At 37.8% G+C, this 18008-nt stretch overlaps 1 protein-coding gene across 1 annotated transcript in view; it reads right to left on the reverse strand.

The window, feature by feature from the left end:
- REPS2 (RALBP1 associated Eps domain containing 2) overlaps positions 1-18008 on the reverse strand; it is a 201226-nt gene that overhangs the window by 83682 nt on the left and 99536 nt on the right. The window contains exons 11-13 of the mRNA XM_058186758.1: positions 14939-14969; positions 8719-8757; positions 3347-3421 (exon numbers count right to left, since the gene is read on the reverse strand). Of these exons, the coding sequence (XP_058042741.1) occupies positions 3347-3421; positions 8719-8757; positions 14939-14969 (145 nt within the window). The remainder of the gene's footprint in view (positions 1-3346; positions 3422-8718; positions 8758-14938; positions 14970-18008) is intronic.

The following is an 18008-nucleotide window of genomic DNA, read 5'->3' on the forward strand; positions in this document are numbered from 1 at the left end:
TGTTTTTTATTAGCTGTGAACCGCCCTGAGTCCTTCGGGAGAAGGGCGGTATACAAATATAATAAATAAATAAAATAAATAAATGTTCGTTCCTTCCAACCTACGGCATTAGAAGCCAGGGTTACCCCTTGGTCCTTGGTTCGATGAATTCAGGCAACCATCGCCATAGCATATCAACAACAAGCCCTTCCCTTTCCAAGGCTCTTATTGGCTCATTCCACAAGGAGGGCGGCAACCTCTGCAGCCTAGAGTACCCAGGCCTCCCTTCAAGAAACTTTGGGTAAAGTCTCATGTACCCAATCCTGATTGGCGTTCCCACCTCTCCAAGAAGAGGCGTATCAGATAAGCCAACACCCATTCTATTCTAAAGATTAGAAATAACAAATGAAGAAATATCTTATGCAGAGCAAAAGATACAGTGTTGGTCTACATGCCACTGCTGCCATTACCAAGCCACCTTCATAGATGCTGGCTTGATCAGCCAAGAAGACTTGTAATATAAAAATTTAATAAATAAATAAATAAATAATCAAAAGAGCCCCCGAAAAAATTATGAAATCCCTAGATCAAGAATTTGATGAGCTCTATAAGGGCGAAATAGAATGCATCTTCTTTGATGGCCGTATAGATATGAGAGTAAACAATTCAGACCAGCAATTCCCCATTGCCAGCAAAGAAGAACATTATTCTGTGTACAGTGAGCCAGGTGGAAGATATCTTTAACATTTCACTCCAGAGAAAGGCTCAAAAACAGGAAAACCTGCTCAAGTGATTGCAGATAATCTGGTGTATTTCATGACAAGGAAAAGCATTGATAAAAGCTTGAATGCCATTGGAGGAGATTCTACAAATGTTAATACTGGCTGTGAAGATGGTGCTATGCACTGGATAGAGGTCAAGCTTGACTGGAAGTTGATCTGGTTGGTGTGTGCAATCCACACGAATGAGTTACCCCTATGACAAGGTGAAATGCTCCCGGTTCGGACCAGATCGGCTGATCCGGTAGCAATGGTGGCAGGTGGTTCGGAGAACTGGTAGCAAAAATCCCTGCTCCCCCCCCCGCCCATGCCCACCCAATCACCTGATCACCCGCTTGCCACAGCTGTGGTGCGGGATCGTCAGAATTTTTTTTACTTTTTAAAAGCATTTTTTACTACCTATTCGCCTGAATGCTTTTAAAAAATAAAAAGAGGCTCTGACAATCCCGTGCCACAGCTGATCAACCCCCCCCTGCGTGTGCTGTTCTGCTTACCTTCCTTCCCATGCCTCCTTTTGGCGTGTACTGTGCGTGCGTTTGGTGCATGGTGTGTACTGCGCAAGCGCAGCGTGCGTTTGGCACGCAGAGCACATGTGCAGCCACCAAACCGGTAATAAACCGGTTCAGATTTCACCACTGCCTATGACACTTAATCACAAAATTAGATGGGAAGAACTTGCCTAACAACAAATGGGCAGGTAAAATTGGCAACATGCTAGACACTGCAACAGAACTTAACATCGATCCTTCATTTACCAGGAGTTCAACTGGTGAGCCTCTCGTTTCGTTAAGCGACAGTGTTGTAAAGGATCTCTCTGCCGACCAAGTGTATGGATATAGGATCACACAGGCAATAAGAACAGGAGAACTTCCCACAAATCTGACTCTTCTGGAAATTGCCCCCATAAGCCATTCACACTGGTTGACAACTGAAAATAGGCGTTGTCGAACATGGCTTTAAAGGCAAAACTCTCCAAAATTTAAGAATGATAGTGGAATACATCATTGGTGTGTACTACCCTTACTGGTTCAACATCAAAGTAAAACATTTCTGGATTGAAGGCCCATGTCATGTGTTGTTCCAGCTGCAGCAAGTCAGACTGCAAAAGATGCTGTTTTACCAACCATTCAGCACTCAACACGGTTCACTTTCAGTGAAATGATAACCCAGACACTCTTGTATTCAGATGACATTCAAGAGAGGAGAATTGGTGATAAAAGATCATCAATGAGGGGTGCAGACGATGACATGCTGGGAGATTTTTTTGTATGTGCAAGAAAACACCTTTAATCAACGCCAGAGCATCCACTCTGCTGGAGTTGATTGACTGGTCTGAAAATGTGTATGAGCCACTTTTGATGTGGAACTACAGTGGAAATAAAGAAGTTCATTAATGAACCAATGCAAGTACCACAGTGACACTGTCATGCCCAATCAATAGAGAGAAGTGTGAAACAGGTCACAGAGGCAGCAAGCAGAGTGTATATACATTAGAAACTTTATATCAGAGGCCAAGAAGCAAGTTGGTGGTTTATGTCAAAGAATGAATCAAAACAAAACTTCATGAAAATTGCTTAAATATTTTTGTAACTCAGATAATTGCTTTCTGATATTAGTTTATGGTTACATGGATAATTTTTTGCTTAGCTAGATAAGATTCATGCAGAAAAACTTTTAATTTTTGTAGCACAAGATATAATTTTGAGAAGATAAAGTTAATAGTATTTGTGTTACAAGAAACTTTTGTTTGGTATATAATCCAACATGGATTTACCATACCAAACTAAATGTTGTGCAATTGCAAAAATAACAGCAGATTTGAATTCTTGGTGTAAAAAAAAGAACCCCTCACTGAAGAAAAATGCAAAAATTAATTTTCACCCCATTAAATGACACACAGATAGAGACATGAAAGACTTAGAATCTTTAGAGTAAAAAAATAGATTGATCTTCTTCATTCTAGTACAGACAGTGATGATACACTTCAGCATTCAGGAGAAATAGCATCAAATCTGTCCCTTGAAAGAATCTGCATCTGAGGTTCACCTGTGACAAATCTGAATCCGAAGAGTGATGCTAGAACATTTTACAATCCTGGAATGGAATTATTAACAGGAACTGCTAGCCTATTGCCATCCAGTGAACAAGATTCCATATAAAAGCCCAATAATGAAACTCCTTGTAAAATGACAGCTCTTTGGAACTAATGGACTTTCAAAAGACAGTAGAGGGCTTATTGAGAACAGAACTATTTACTCAGAGGAAGAGCTTGATGGGATTTGGAAAGTAGACCAAAGCTGTTAGTTGAGGATCTACATCTGCTGGAAAAATGCATGCTTTTCAAATCCCAATGTTTGGCAGTCTAGCTAACATAATTCAATTTTACTTGTTAAATATTATAAACCTTTGGTTTGGATCCTGCTGGGTTTTTGGACTCTGCATTGTTGTTTAACCTTGACTTTACTAAAAAAAAATCTATATGACATCTTTTGAGGAATTTGATACAGGGAAAACTTTTTCTTCTCATATTAGACGTTTAGAAATTTTCCATTGGCTATATTTGTTTTTATACAAGAATCTTTCCTTACCTGTTTTGAAAGGCAAATGTTGAGATACTTTAAGTTCCTTTGGCACTGCTTGGGTAGACTCATTCATTTTCAGATCTAATTGAAAAAAATAATGAATTATTATTTGGTATTGATTATTTGAGACTAAATTATTACTATTAATTTCCATTAGAAGTGCCCTTGGGAATATTTTGCATCATTGTAAGAAACAATGTTTAATAAACAGAGCAAATTTACAAACAAATTATTCTGCAATGTTCATGCATAAAGCTTAGAAGTCAGACTCGAAGTATCATATATATAAAGTGTTCAACAAACAGAGAGCTCTGCTAGGGATTGAGTGTTCTCACCAATCAATTCCCTAACAATCTGTTGTTGAGGCTGAGAAAGTTTCCAGAACAGAATGGACTGCAGTAAAATGATGAATTGGCAAAACAACAACATCTGTCTGCTTTGTGGATAAAGCTTGTTTGATTCCAATTCATTCTGAAGCAAAAAGTCTCTTTCATGGTGCAAACTATATCTATACATCAATGACATAATGTAAAATAAAGTATTCAAAGAACATTAAAATAATTTACAATATACAGATGCATAATTTATTCTAACAGCAGTGGAAAACTGACTGCAATAAAGAGAAATAATACAACAGCTATATTAGTAGTAAATTTGGAATTGATGACTATAATCCAAATAATTTCTTGGGGCAAGCAAAGGCAGAACTAATAATGAAACTTTTTGCACCCTGTAATAACTTATTTACCATAATTATAACTCATATCTCTCCCAAATTAGCCCTCTATATGTCTTTGAGTAAACTATAAACAAAACAAGCAAACAATAATAAGTAGGCATTATAGATTTTCTTAAAAATTTGACCCTTTTTGAAAATAAGAGAATACAGATTGGATACAACACATAATGTTGAGTGAAACCTAAGTGAGTTGTATGATGATTTTTAGCTTCTGGGTTCATAGTTAGTATCCCAATATCAGTTCTATAGTTCAACAGTGGGATAATCTTTCAATAAGTAGTGACTTACAATGAGTAGATAATGACACACACAGATATACAGAGAGATTACTTTGTGCTACATGAATTTATACATATGCATTCTCAACAAGAATTGAGTATTATCTGGAGCTTGAAATTCAATTTTCAGGTTGCAAAGTATACATACTTCCAAATATATCCAAATTCATGAATTTTGTTGCTGTTTTACAATAATTTAAAAGCATAAGCCTCCCAACATAAATTACCCTCATAAAGTGTGTTTTGCTTGATAACATAGAAGAAATTCTGGAGGTGTCTGGGACGGTTATTTAATTAGGTGGTTATCTAATTTAGGTATCCACACAGAACAATTCATACTGTATATTGTTACATCTTACAAGATTATAGCAATTTTATTCTGAGTTATTGACTCAGCTGCAATTTCCCCACTGTGTGCTATCTCACAGATTTCTAATAACGATGCTGTTCCTAGAGGAATTAATAATGGGTACAACATGAGGACTTATCTTCACATTTTGGTAACCTCCTTTTTTGTGCTATGTCCTCATGATGTTGTCTTTATCTTATTCCCTGCCAGCTGACACCCGAATTAGCCTAAAATTATCTTTAAATATTCCAGTTTAACTGTAGTATTTCCCAGCAGTTTTTGCCATGACATAACCTGTCAAGCTTTATCAATGGCTGTTGACATCATCAGACCACTTCCCTCCCATCACTGTGACTGCCCTCTAGTTTGCCTTCCTCTGGAACAAGAGAGGACAATTGGTTTCCATGGCGGTACAAGTCAGTACAGTAACTCAGGGACACTGTCTAAAGTACATATCAAATCTTATACAGGTTCCATATCAACTGAGGTTTCATGCCGTTTTGCAAATGCACTAGCCTTGTGTTGCACTGGAAATCCACTTAAACTGAAAGAAAAAGGCTGATTCTATCAGTTGTGTTTGTAAAGGAATTTAGAACTGACATTATAGGCAAATACCTATGGAGATTCTCAATCCTCCAGGTCATGGTCGTACCAAAGGTGCTTTTTCCAAAAGGCAACTGGATTTTTTGGGTTTTTTTCTTTGAAAATATTTTGCTTCTCATCCAAGAAACTTATTCAGAACTGAAGGAAGCTTCTTGGATGAGAAGAGAAACATTTTCAAAGAAAAAACCCAAGAAAATCCAGTTGCCTTTTGGAAAAAGCACCTTTTAGGTGCTTAGGGAGAATTTGAAGAAAAGGATATGTGATACTGAGCTATATAGAAATGAAAGAATGAAATTCAAAATAACCCTGCCTTAATGTTGTTTCATAGAAGATGGGACAGAAACTTGGATATGTTTTTAAAGTTCAGTTATTCTACATTATTACAATAAAGAGTATTCCTGCAGTCCCTGCTGTGCCTGTTTCATGACTTGGGCTACCTCAAATGATGGGTACACTTACTATTAAGTGTATTATAGTTTTTTGGTCTCCTTCTGCCATACAAAGGTTTGTATGGCATCAGGGTAGCTTTTTCCAATAAATTAAGTATTTTAATTTTCCTCTTCAATATTGAGAAATTTAAATTTATTATATCATCTCAAATTCTTCCTGCATTCTCAGCTTAAACAGGAGGAAAAAGGGAGTGCACAGGATGGAGAGGACATAGAGGGCACAGAGCAATGAAAAATTTGATGGATCTTCACTGGAACTAAAATCAAAGTGTTCCTTGAGAAGGAGCTAGGTTATTTGTCACTCCTCCTAGTAAAAATAAATTCACAGAACAGAGGATGAGGGTATCTTTGAAAGCCAACAGTGACAATTGTAGCTGCCTAAATGTACCACTTGTCACAGAGATGATAACTACTGGCAAGTTATTTTCTAAACATTAGCTAGCATGTTTCCCCAAAAATAAGACCCGGTCTTATTTTCTTTTGGGCCCCAAAATAAACACTCAGGCTTATTTTCGGGGAAATCTTATTTTTTTGATGAGCAGGAGGTGGCAAGCATGGGGCTGATGGGAGTGGGAGCACTTCTACCACCAGCCCCACCCTTTGTCCCACTGTCTACTTGCCTGCAGCCACAACTTACCAAACTCTTGGCGCACCCTGGCCTCTGCCCTCCCTGCCTGCCAGCCCTGCTGCTGCTGAGACACTGGAACTCAGGTCTTGTTGGGCTGGTAGAGCAGAACGCTGTGAGGCTCGCTGCGCTGGTGGAGCCACTCTAGGAAGACACTGTGTGGCTCGTTGCACCAATACAGCTGCTTGCAGTGTTGTGCTGTTGCGCGTGAGCGGCTCCACTGATCTGGCAAGACTTATGGTGTCCTTCCAAGAACCATTGCGACAAGCTTTGAGGCATCTGGCCGCAAGCAGCCACAAGTGGCTGCAGAAGTTGGGCAGTGGCGCAACAGGTGGTGAGGCATGGGAGGCCTGGCTGCGGTGGGCCAAAGGTAAGCAAGTGCAGGATGCATGGGGCACCTCCAACCCCCCACTCCTGTTCTACCTTGATTTTTACACCTGCGCCTCACCCCACCTCGTACAACCAGATGGTGGGTGGGGCTTAACTAGGGCTTATTTTGTGGTAGGGCTTATATTAGGCACAGGCATGAAGATCGGGCTACGACTTGTTTTCGGGGTAGGTTGCATTTTCAGAAAAACACGGTAATACTGCTTTTGATATGAAAGATATGAGCACAAATATTTTTATTTTATTTTATTTTATTTATTTATTTTATTTTGTCAAGCATGTATTTTATGACAGATACAAGTGTAAACATAATTATAAATACATGTAAAGGATATGATTAAAGAAAACATTAGGACAGGGATGGTAGGCACACTGGTGCGCTTATGATTTTCTCCCTCTCCCCATTCATTTGCAGGTGATTGGAAGAAGATATAGGAAATGAAACCAACTAATAGTCAGACAACGTGCTGAAAATTCTTTAATTACCCAACACATGGACAGACTTTACTATAGTTTGAATTGGGAAACTGTGAGTGTTGTAGACCAAGCTACGTCCAAAAATGCTAGACAATTCCTGGAAGACTGACACTCAGACAAATCAGCCATCAACAGGCACATAGGGATAAACATCTACATTCCATTCAAAAGAGAAAATTAAAAAGTGAAAAGACTACATCTCTTTGCCAGCAATCAATATCCTGATAAGCAGATAATAACATCAATATTAATATTAAAATCAAGCAATAAACAATAGTTCATATCAAGGAACTACCAACTCAGACAGTCAAACAGTATAAACAGCAGCCTAATTAAGGAACCACCAACACTGACACTTGATAAGCCACTTGTCCTAAAAGCTCTACTCCTTTCAAGCATTATCCTAGTTGAGTAATGAAATATCTACAAGAAAACAATCAAACTCCAACAGTACCAAGGATCCCATGAATTATTTGATTAATTAGAATAAAGCTTCTAGAACCATAATATGAATTGAAGCCTTCCTTTAAAAAACATTTACCACTCCAAGATAATGATGAAAACTTGCACTTCAGGGAGATCAGTACTAAAACTTAAACACAATATCTCTGATCTCTGAGGGAAATGAATGGTTAAGAAGTGTGAAATATAAATAAAATAAAATGTTCTGCAGGCAGGTAGCCATGATAGAGAAGTCTCTTATTTTTGACCTTTCCCGATGAACCTCCTTAGGAAAGGATATCTATAACATTCCCTGACTCCCCATTCTGGTAGGTCAGGTAGATGTAACAAGGAAAAGACTCAAATAATCTGGTCCTAAGGCTTTAAAGGTGACAACCAGCACATTGAATTTGATCCGGAAGCAGACAGCCAGCCAATGCAGCTCCTGCAGGAGAGATGACACATATGCACATCTAGGCCTGCACAAAACAATTATCACTGCTGCATTTGAATAAATCGAACCTTCTGAATACGTTTCAAGGGCAGCCCCCTGGAAGGGTCCAGGTGATGCAAAAGAAGCTAAAAAGAGAAAAGTAAATAAAAAATAAAAGTAAAGAAAAAAGTAAATAAAATAAAATAAAAATAAAATAAAATAAAATAAATAAAATAATAAAAGTAGTCCACTTATATGAGCCTCTGTTAAACTTCTGGGGCATTTAAGCAAAATAAAGGATAAAATTGGGACTCAATCAGCCCCTAATGAACAGTGCCACCTGTTGATATAAAGCTCCTTCCATTTCTGTTCAGACTCCTCACAATTTCTCACATGTCTTCTGAACACTGTCCTCTTCCCTTGTCCCTGTGACCTGTCAGCCAGGCTGGTTTGGATACAGGTTTAGCTCTCTTTCAGAACAGCATTAGATCCTTAACCATGAAGAAACACTAGTATGGGTGTTTTCTATCCAATTGAATTTGTATAAAACATATTTACCACTTTAAAACTGATTGAGACTACAATTTAGAATTGTACCTTGTTTATCATCAGTAACTGTATCCTGAATCAGGACAGCTTTAACAGGTTTCTCATCAATTGAAAGCTGTTTATGGCGAAAGGGTATCTATTTGTGAAGATTTTTAAAAAAAGTAAAAGAAGGAAGACACAAATTTAAGTAGACAGTCAGGTCATTCAAAAATGTACAGGCTGAAAGAAGCCAATAATCTGGGGAGAGATGTGGAAGAAAATACCTTTAGGGATAAATTAAAATTCCTTAATTATTTTTATAATTTTGTTTTGAAAGTAAACCAGGTTATTCTAGGATAAGCTGGTACTTTTGTATCGAAAAAGAGCCATACAATTGTGTTACATGCTGTATAATCTTTTTTTTTTATTCAAAACGTTTTACAAAGAAAAATCCCCCCCTTTCCCCCCAACCCCCCTCCCTTCACTAATCCCTCCCCCCTCCCCCCTGACTTCCCGGATGAAGCACAAGGTATAGTTAAAAATAAAACAAACATATGCTAAGAAAATTTCCCCCCAAAACTATTATACCAATTTTCCCTCTCTAACTCTGACTTCCTCCTAACATAACCAAAATCCTTCAGGAGAAAAAATAAATAAAAAAATTAACAATTAACAGTAACAATATATATAAATCAATAGAACAAATTAATCCTAAAGTATTTAAAACCAACTAAAGCATAAAAATCCAATCCAATTCAAAGAATATTATTATTATTATTATTATTATTATTTATTAAATTTTTATACCGCCCTTCTCCCGAAGGACTCAGGGCAGTGTACAGCCAGAAATAAAATACAGAATATGTACAATTAAAAACGAATTAAAATATAGCAAAATTACGAAAACGGCTGATAATTAAAATTTAAATTTAAAATATTTAAAATATTAATAAAACCCCAATTTAAAATCAATCTATTATGCCAGTTCCGCTTGAATAAATAAGTATGTTTTTAGCTCACGACGGAAGGTCCGAAGATCAGGCACTTGACGTAGGCCAGGGGGGAGTTCATTCCAGAACGTCGATGCTCCCACAGAGAAGGGCCTACTCCTGGGGCCCTACTCCTGGGGGCCGCCAGCCAACATTGTTTGGCGGACGGCACCCTGAGGAGACCCTCTCTGTGAGAGCGTACGGGTCGGTGGGAGGCATAGGGTAACAGCAGGCGGTCTCGTAAGTGTGTCAAAGAGGATTTCAGATTTATTGTTATTAAACTAAATCCTAAGGATTCTGGACACTTTAGACAACAAAAATAATCAAATATAAAGAAGAAACTCAATACAACCACACACTCTTTAATCTAATACAAATACATGCTGAACTTTTTGACTAAAACCACTTTCTCACAACCAGGAAGTCTGATCGTTGTTGAAAATAAGTCACAAAACGATATGGAGGGGTTTTTTTTTTTTGTTCAATTATACCCTATATTTAAAAGTAAAAACCGAACTTCTTGCATTTTTTTCCAAATCAGGGCAGTTAAAGACTGTGGATGTCAATATCCTGTAGGGAAAAAAATGCCTCTTACACTTTTCTGGAATTTTGCGTTTCTTTGCCACTGAACATTGCCAGTTTCTGAACATATCTGGTTGACTGCTCTGATATACCCAAAATTAAAAAAAAACAAAAACCTGTTAACAGAACCATAAGCTTCTTCCTGTCTTAAGACAAAAAGTGGGTCGATCAAACCTGATACAACAGGAAGGCCTTCTTCCACTTTCCCTACATAAGCAGCTGACATTTTTAAAAATATGCTGCCTATAATTCAGGACATATCTCCCTTATAACTTCTATAACCATATAATTTTCCCCCCAGGTCTTTCTTACATAAACTCTTTCAAAAATATTCTATTCAAAATACAATACAATACATTATAAAATTTCAATACCGAGAATTACAGTAGCTATTCAAATTTAGTCCTTCCTCATCAAAATCCAGTATAAATCCAAATACCTGTCTTTCAGGGACAGTAATATTTTTGTCTGTTAATAATTCAGAACAACCTCGTTTCAAGGATAATACTTCTGTCTCTTGCCATTTTTTTTGATGCATTAGTCTCTGTCTTTCCTTCATTACTCCTTTTGAAAAGTCAGTCACAATATTGCCTAATAGTTCCTTATGTCCAAAAATCCACAAATTACTACCATATATTCCATCAGTCCAAAGAGAGAATTCTTGAAAATCATTAAGCCTGTAAATTTTTTGGGTTCGGGAGACAGCCTCCTGTAACACAAATTCTAACATTTCATCCAAACTATTTAAAGAAAACTTCTTTACATCAACTTGTTTATTCACGATCATATCTTCATATTTATCCACTTTTGTTTGTATCTCCTCCATTGCATTTAAGTCCTTATCACACTGGTTAATTTCATCCAAGCCTTGATCCAAAAAGTCCCCATTTTTTATCAGTTCGTATTTTTGAATAATTAAATACATTCTTTCTGTGTAATCCTATAAAGTCACAAATCCATTCTTCTGAAAGGACCTTCATGGCAAAGTTCTTGCTGAAAATCCCCTTATGAAATACTTAAACAACGTAATATAATCCAACAATCCACAATCCAACACAATAAGATAGAGTCTCCATTCAGTTTCGATTTCAGAGCAAGGCTATTGGTCTATTTGCAGTTAGTCAAACGCCATTTTAAAAGAAGGGGAAAATTTTTTTTTCTCTCTTTAAAAAAAGGAGGCAGTCAGAAAATCAACAATACTTGCAAACCAATAATTGTTCACTCATGCTTCTTCCGTCTGCTTATAGAAATCCACAAAAAGAAATCAATTGTTAGAAGAACTTGGACACCTTCCTCTTTTCCTGCTTTTGCAGGAGACGCGCTGGATACTGGAGATAGGAGGAATTCAATGGGATTCGGCCTTTCGGGACTTTGCATAAGAAAAACAAAGCCCCTAGGGGAATCTACCACTCTCCCCCCTGCTCTTTCCCCTGCTCTCTCAGAGAGGGAAAATTAAGTCGGGAACAGCTGTTCATAGCTATTTACACCGGCTTTTACAATATCCAGTGCGGAGTGCCATAAATTAGCACCCAGCAAGAAAGGTGGCGCCAAGCAGAAGTCCCCATGCTGTATAATCTTATGGAAACACAGTACATGCTGTATAATCTTTTTTTTTATTGAAAAAGTTTTACAAAACTTTCCCCCCTGTTTCCCCCTCCCCTCCCTTCACAAACCCCCTCCCCGACTTCCCAGAACAAACACAAGGTAGTTAAAAATAAAACAAACATATGCTAAAAAATTTTCCCTCCTAACTCAATTATACTCCTACAATTCTCATCAATTCCTAACCTCCCCCAAAACAATCAAAAATAATACATCCTAATCATTCAAAGGCAGTCTGATAACTCTTAGTCTGATATCTGTTTTGAATATAGTCAATCCATTTTTTCCATTCATTTAAATATCTTTCTTGCGTATTGTCTTTCAAAAAGGCTGAGATTTTTGCCATCTCAGCCAAATTGGCAACTTTCAATATCTATTCTCCTATTGTAGGTACTTCTTTTTTCTTCCAATACTGTCCTATCAGTAATCTTGCTGCTGTTATTAGATTTAAAATCAGTTTAGTCTCAATTACTGTACAGTCCATAATAATTCCCAGCAGAAAAAAATGCAGCAGGAACTTTATCTTCTTTTTCAGAATATTTTGTAGAATCCACCAAATTTTTATCCAAAAAGCCTTAATATTCTTACAAGTCCACCAAATATGAAAATATGTAGCGTCATCACAATTACATCTCCAACATTTTGCTTGCATATCTGGATACATACACAATAATTTCTTAGGATCTAATTGCCATCTATAAAACATTTTATAAAAATTTTCCCTCAAATTCTGTGCCTGCGTGAATTTAACATTTCTAACCCAAATTTTTTCCCAAGTTTCCAATAATATTGGCTCCTGAAAATTTTGTGCCCACTTTATCATCCAGTCCTTTACCAAGTCCCTTTCAGAATCTATTTCAAGTAACACATTATACAATCTCTCTATATGCTCCTGAGATTGATTTCTAATTTGCTTTACCAATTTTTCCTCATTCTGGACTATACCAATTTTCTGATCTTCCTTCCATCTAGCACGTAATTGCCCGTATTGGAACCAAATATAATTTTTCCCTTCTTTTTTTAATACGTGCAAGGATTTTAGCTGCAAACTACCACTTTCAATATACAAAAGATCTTTATATGTAATCATTTCCTGATTCTGTTCTAAATTTATATTCTCTAGTGTATGTCTAGGACTTGCCCACATGGGAACCTTATAATTTAATTTATAAAAATATTTCTTCCAGACACGCAAGAAAGCAATTCTTAACACATGTTTTTTAAAAGCCTAACCACTTTTTTATCATAGATTAAATATGCATGCCATCCATATAATAAATCATAACCTTCTATATTCAAAATTCTCTCCTCCGTTAGATTAAACCAATCACTTATTGCAGAGAGAGCAGCTGCTTCATAGTATAATTTAAAATTAGGCATTTTTGAGCCTCCCCTTTCCCGTGAATCTTGAATTATTTTCATTTTAACCCTGGCTTTTTTACCTTCCCATATAAATTTATTAATTCCAAACTGCCATTCCTCCAAATTTTTATCTTTCTTAATTATTGGTATCATCTGAAAGAGGAATAAAAATCTAGGTAAAACATTCATTTTTAATATCAGCTATTCTCCCCAACAGCGATAACTGCAATTTTTTCCAAACCGTCAAATCCTTCTGAACTTTTTGCCATAAAACCTCATAATTATTCTTATACAATTTCACATTTGATGGTGTAATATAAACCCATAAATATTTAACCTTTTTTACAATTTCAAATCCTGTTATTTCCTCTAACTTTTCTTTTTGTTGTTTGGTCATATTTTTTATTATCACTTTTGTTTTATTCTGGTTTACCTTAAACCCTGAGACCTTTCCATATCGATCAATTATTTCCAACAGAGATACACTTGAATTTATAGGATTTGTTAAAGTAATCACCAAGTCATCTGCAAAAGCTCTCAGTTTATATTCATGTTGTCTAACTTTAATACCCTCTATCTCCTTAGATTCTCGTATTTTATCCAATAATGGCTCCAAAGTTAAGATAAACAATAATGGTGATAAAGGACATCCCTGTCTTGTTCCTTTCTCAATCTTAAAAGCTTCTGTTAGGTTACCATTAATTATTATCTGGGCTGTTTGCTCTCCATAAATTGCTCTAATTATTCGTACAAAACCATCTCCAAATGGCATTTTTTCTATTAATTTAAATAAAAAATCCCAATGCAATAGATCAAAAGCTTTCTCTGCATCCAAAAAAATAAATGCTGCTGATATAAAATTTTTCTTTTCTAAATATTCCAATAGGTTAATAATCTGCCTACCATTATTCCTCATTTGTCCCCCTTTTATAAATCCAGATTGATCAGTATGAATTCTACGTTGTAAAAGTAACATTAATCTGTTTGCTATTATTTTAACAAAAATCTTATAATCATTATTTAAAAGTGAAATTAGCCTATAATTCCCAGGTTTAGAACAGTCCTGTTCCTCTTTTGGTATCAATGAAATAAAAGAAGTTCTCCATGAAAGGGGAATTCCCCCTCCTAATTGTATTTGATTATATAATTCCTTAAGTGGACCTAACATCTCATCCTGTAGTTCCTATAATAACTTACTGTAAGCCCATCTGTACCAGTTTTCCCCATTTTTAATTGTTTAATTACCAAAATAATTTCTTCAGAAGTTATAGGCAGATTTAATTCTTCCCTTTCTTCTAGAGTTAAACTTTTAACCTTATAATCTTTCAAATAATTATCAATATCCATATTCAATATTTTATCTTTAGCATATAAATTTGTGTAATATTCTAAGAAAGCTTTCTTAATTATATCCTGTTGATATCTCTCTTTACCTTTATATTCTATTTTTTCTATAATACGTTGTTTCTGTTTTTTCCTTAAAGTGTATGCTAACCACCTACCAGGTCTATTTGCATTACAAAAAGTATTATGTTTGGCATATTGTATATTTGTTGCCACTTGGTCAGCCATTATCATATTAAATTGACTCTGTAATATCTTTATTGCATCCTTAATCTTTTGGTCCTGTGGGTTATGCATTAATAATTGTTGTTTCTTATAAATCTCCTCTTCTAAGTACCTACGCTGTCTTTGTTGCTTAATTCTGTGTCTATTGTTAATATATATTAACACACCTCTCATAAAGGCTTTACTGGCATCCCAAACCATTTCTATCGATGTTTCCTTATTCAAATTATAATCAAAAAATTCTTTCATCTGCTTTTTACATTGATTTACATTATCCTGATATCTAAACAAATTTTCATTTAATCTCCATGTTCTTCTTCTTTTCCATATTGCAATTCCATCCAAACAGGACTATGATCAGACAAACATCTTGGAAATATCTTAATTTTCTTCACCCTAGAAAGCAAATCATTAGAAGTTAAAATAAAGTCAATACGTGAAAAGGATTGATGCCTATCAGAGAAAAAAGTATAATCTCTTTCCTCCAAGTTCCGCAGTCTTCATACATCTCTCAACTCAAAATCTTCTATCATTGCAAAAAAAGATTTAGGCAGCTTTGCATGTGCAGGTATCTTCTTAGAAGAAATTCTCTTGTCCTTTCGTGTATCTATTACTCCATTCCAATCTCCTAAAATAATACGTGATTTATAATCCCATAAAATCAGCTTGTCATACAACATTCTGTAAAATTTTTCTTGTTGCTGATTGGGTGCATATATACCAAGCAAAAGAGTCTTTTTTGTTTCTAATATAAGTTCGATGGCAATATATCTTCCGTGAGTATCTGCCTCTATTAACTTGGCTGGTATATCTTTTCTCAAATATACCACTATACCATGTTTTTTGTCCAAAGCTGAGGCAACAAAATGTTTACCTAACTTTGAGTTTATTAAGTATTTTTGATCTGATAATTTAATATGTGTTTCTTGTAAGCAAATCACATCATTTCTAAATTGTTTCAAATAATGAAATATTTTTCTCTTCTGAGCTGAATTCAAACCATTGACATTCCAAGTAAAAATTTTATTTGCCATTACTGGCCTGCTGAAGCCTTTGAGCAATCAGCTGAAGATCATCCTCCCGTATCTTCAGCCTTGCTCCTCCCACCGCTTCTGTAGCAGAATCCTGAGCTTTACTTTGAATTTGTTGCTTCTTTTCTTTACGCTTGAGAGCTCCCCTTGTCACTCTTTGTTCTTGTGGTTGTTCCTCGGATGGTAACATCACTGGGATCACCTCAGCTTCCACACCAATTTGAGACTCTTGAATTCTTTTTTCTATTACTTCTATTTCAACTTTCAGCACAGTAGAAAGAAAATCTTTGGCCTTAAGCACAGTATCAATACGATATCTTCTTCCTTGATAATACACTGTCAGACCAACTGGAACTTCCCATCTAAATTGAATCTGGTACTTCTTAAGTTCTTGTGTAAAAATTATAAAGTCTTTCCTATCCCTTAACATCTTGGGAGGAATCTCTTTCAAGCCTACCCAGGTTGCTGGGTAGGCTGAATGCCACCACATGTTTACTGGACCCGTGTCCCTCCTGGTTGGTGCTGGCCGCACAGGATGTGACACGAGGCTGGCTCCAGGGGCTTACAAATGCTTCTTTGTTGGAGGGGGTCTTTCCGGCCGCCTTGAAAGAGGCGGTGGTGAGGCCTCTCCTCAAGAAGCTTTCCCTGGACCCAGCTGTGTTAGGTAATTATCGTCTGGTCTCCAACCTTCGCTTCGCGGCGAAGGTTGTAGAGAGTGTGGTGGCATGTCAGCTGCCCCGGTACCTGGAGGAAACCGTCTATCTAGACCCGTTCCAGTCCGGCTTCCGGCCCGGTTACAGCACTGAGACGGCTTTGGTCGCGTTGGTGGATGATCTCTGGAGGGCCAGGGATAGGGGTTATTCCTCTGCCTTGGTCCTATTAGACCTCTCAGCGGCTTTTGATACCATCGACCATGGTATCCTGCTGCACCGGTTGGAGGGATTGGGAGTGGGAGGCACCGTTTATCGGTGGTTCTCCTCCTATCTCTCCGATCGGTCGCAGACGGTGTTGACGGGGGGGCAGAGGTCGGCCCCGAGACGCCTCACTTGTGGGGTGCCTCAGGGGTCGATTCTCTCGCCCCTCTTGTTCAACATCTATATGAAGCCGCTGGGTGAGATCATCAGTGGTTTTGGTGTGAGGTACCAGCTGTACGCTGACGACACTCAGCTGTACTTTTCCACACCGGACCACCCCAACGAAGCTATCGAGGTGTTGTCCCGGTGTCTGGAGGCCGTACGGGTCTGGATGGGGAGAAACAGGCTCAGGCTCAATCCCTCCAAGACGGAGTGGCTGTGGATGCCGGCATCCCGGTACAGTCAGCTGCAGCCGCGGCTGACTGTTGGGGGCGAGTCATTGGCCCCAATGGAGAGGGTGCGCAATTTGGGCGTTCTCCTGGATGGACAGCTGTCTTTTGAAGACCATTTGACGGCCGTCTCCAGGAGAGCCTTTTACCAGGTTCGCCTGGTTCGCCAGTTGCGCCCCTTTCTAGACCGGGATGCCTTGTGCACGGTCACTCATGCTCTCGTGACATCTCGGCTGGACTACTGCAATGCTCTCTACATGGGGCTCCCCTTGAGGAGCACCTGGAGACTCCAGGTAGTTCAGAATGCAGCTGCGCAGGTGATAGAGGGAGCCCCTCGTGGCTCCCATGTAACACCTCTCCTGCGCAGACTGCACTGGCTGCCTGTGGTTTTCCGGGTGCGCTTCAAGGTTTTGGTAATGATCTTCAAAGCGCTCCATGGCGTAGGGCCGGGTTACTTACGGGACCGACTGCTGCCACCGAATGCCTCCCACCGACCCGTGCGCTCTCACAGAGAGGGACTCCTCAGGGTGCCGTCGGCCAGGCAGTGCCGACTGGCGACGCCCAGGGGAAGGGCCTTTTCTGTGGGGGCTCCCACCCTCTGGAACGAGCTTCCCCCAGGACTTCGTCAACTTCCTGATCTTTGGACCTTCCGCCGCGAGCTTAAGACACATCTATTCATTTGCGCAGGACTGGACTAGGGTTTTAAATTTTTAAATGACTAAATTTTAGCTTTGGTTTTAAATTGGGTTTTATTATTTATATCTTATTTTAAATATTTGGCCTTTATACTAAGTTTTTTAGATGAATGTTTTATTTTGTATATTTGTGTGTTTTTATATGGCTGTACACCGCCCTGAGTCCTTAGGGAGATAGGGCGGTATAGAAATACGAATAAATAAATAAATAAATAAAATAAATAAA

This window comes from Ahaetulla prasina, chromosome 5 (assembly GCF_028640845.1).
Source record: "Ahaetulla prasina isolate Xishuangbanna chromosome 5, ASM2864084v1, whole genome shotgun sequence".
Lineage (NCBI taxonomy): Eukaryota > Metazoa > Chordata > Lepidosauria > Squamata > Colubridae > Ahaetulla > Ahaetulla prasina.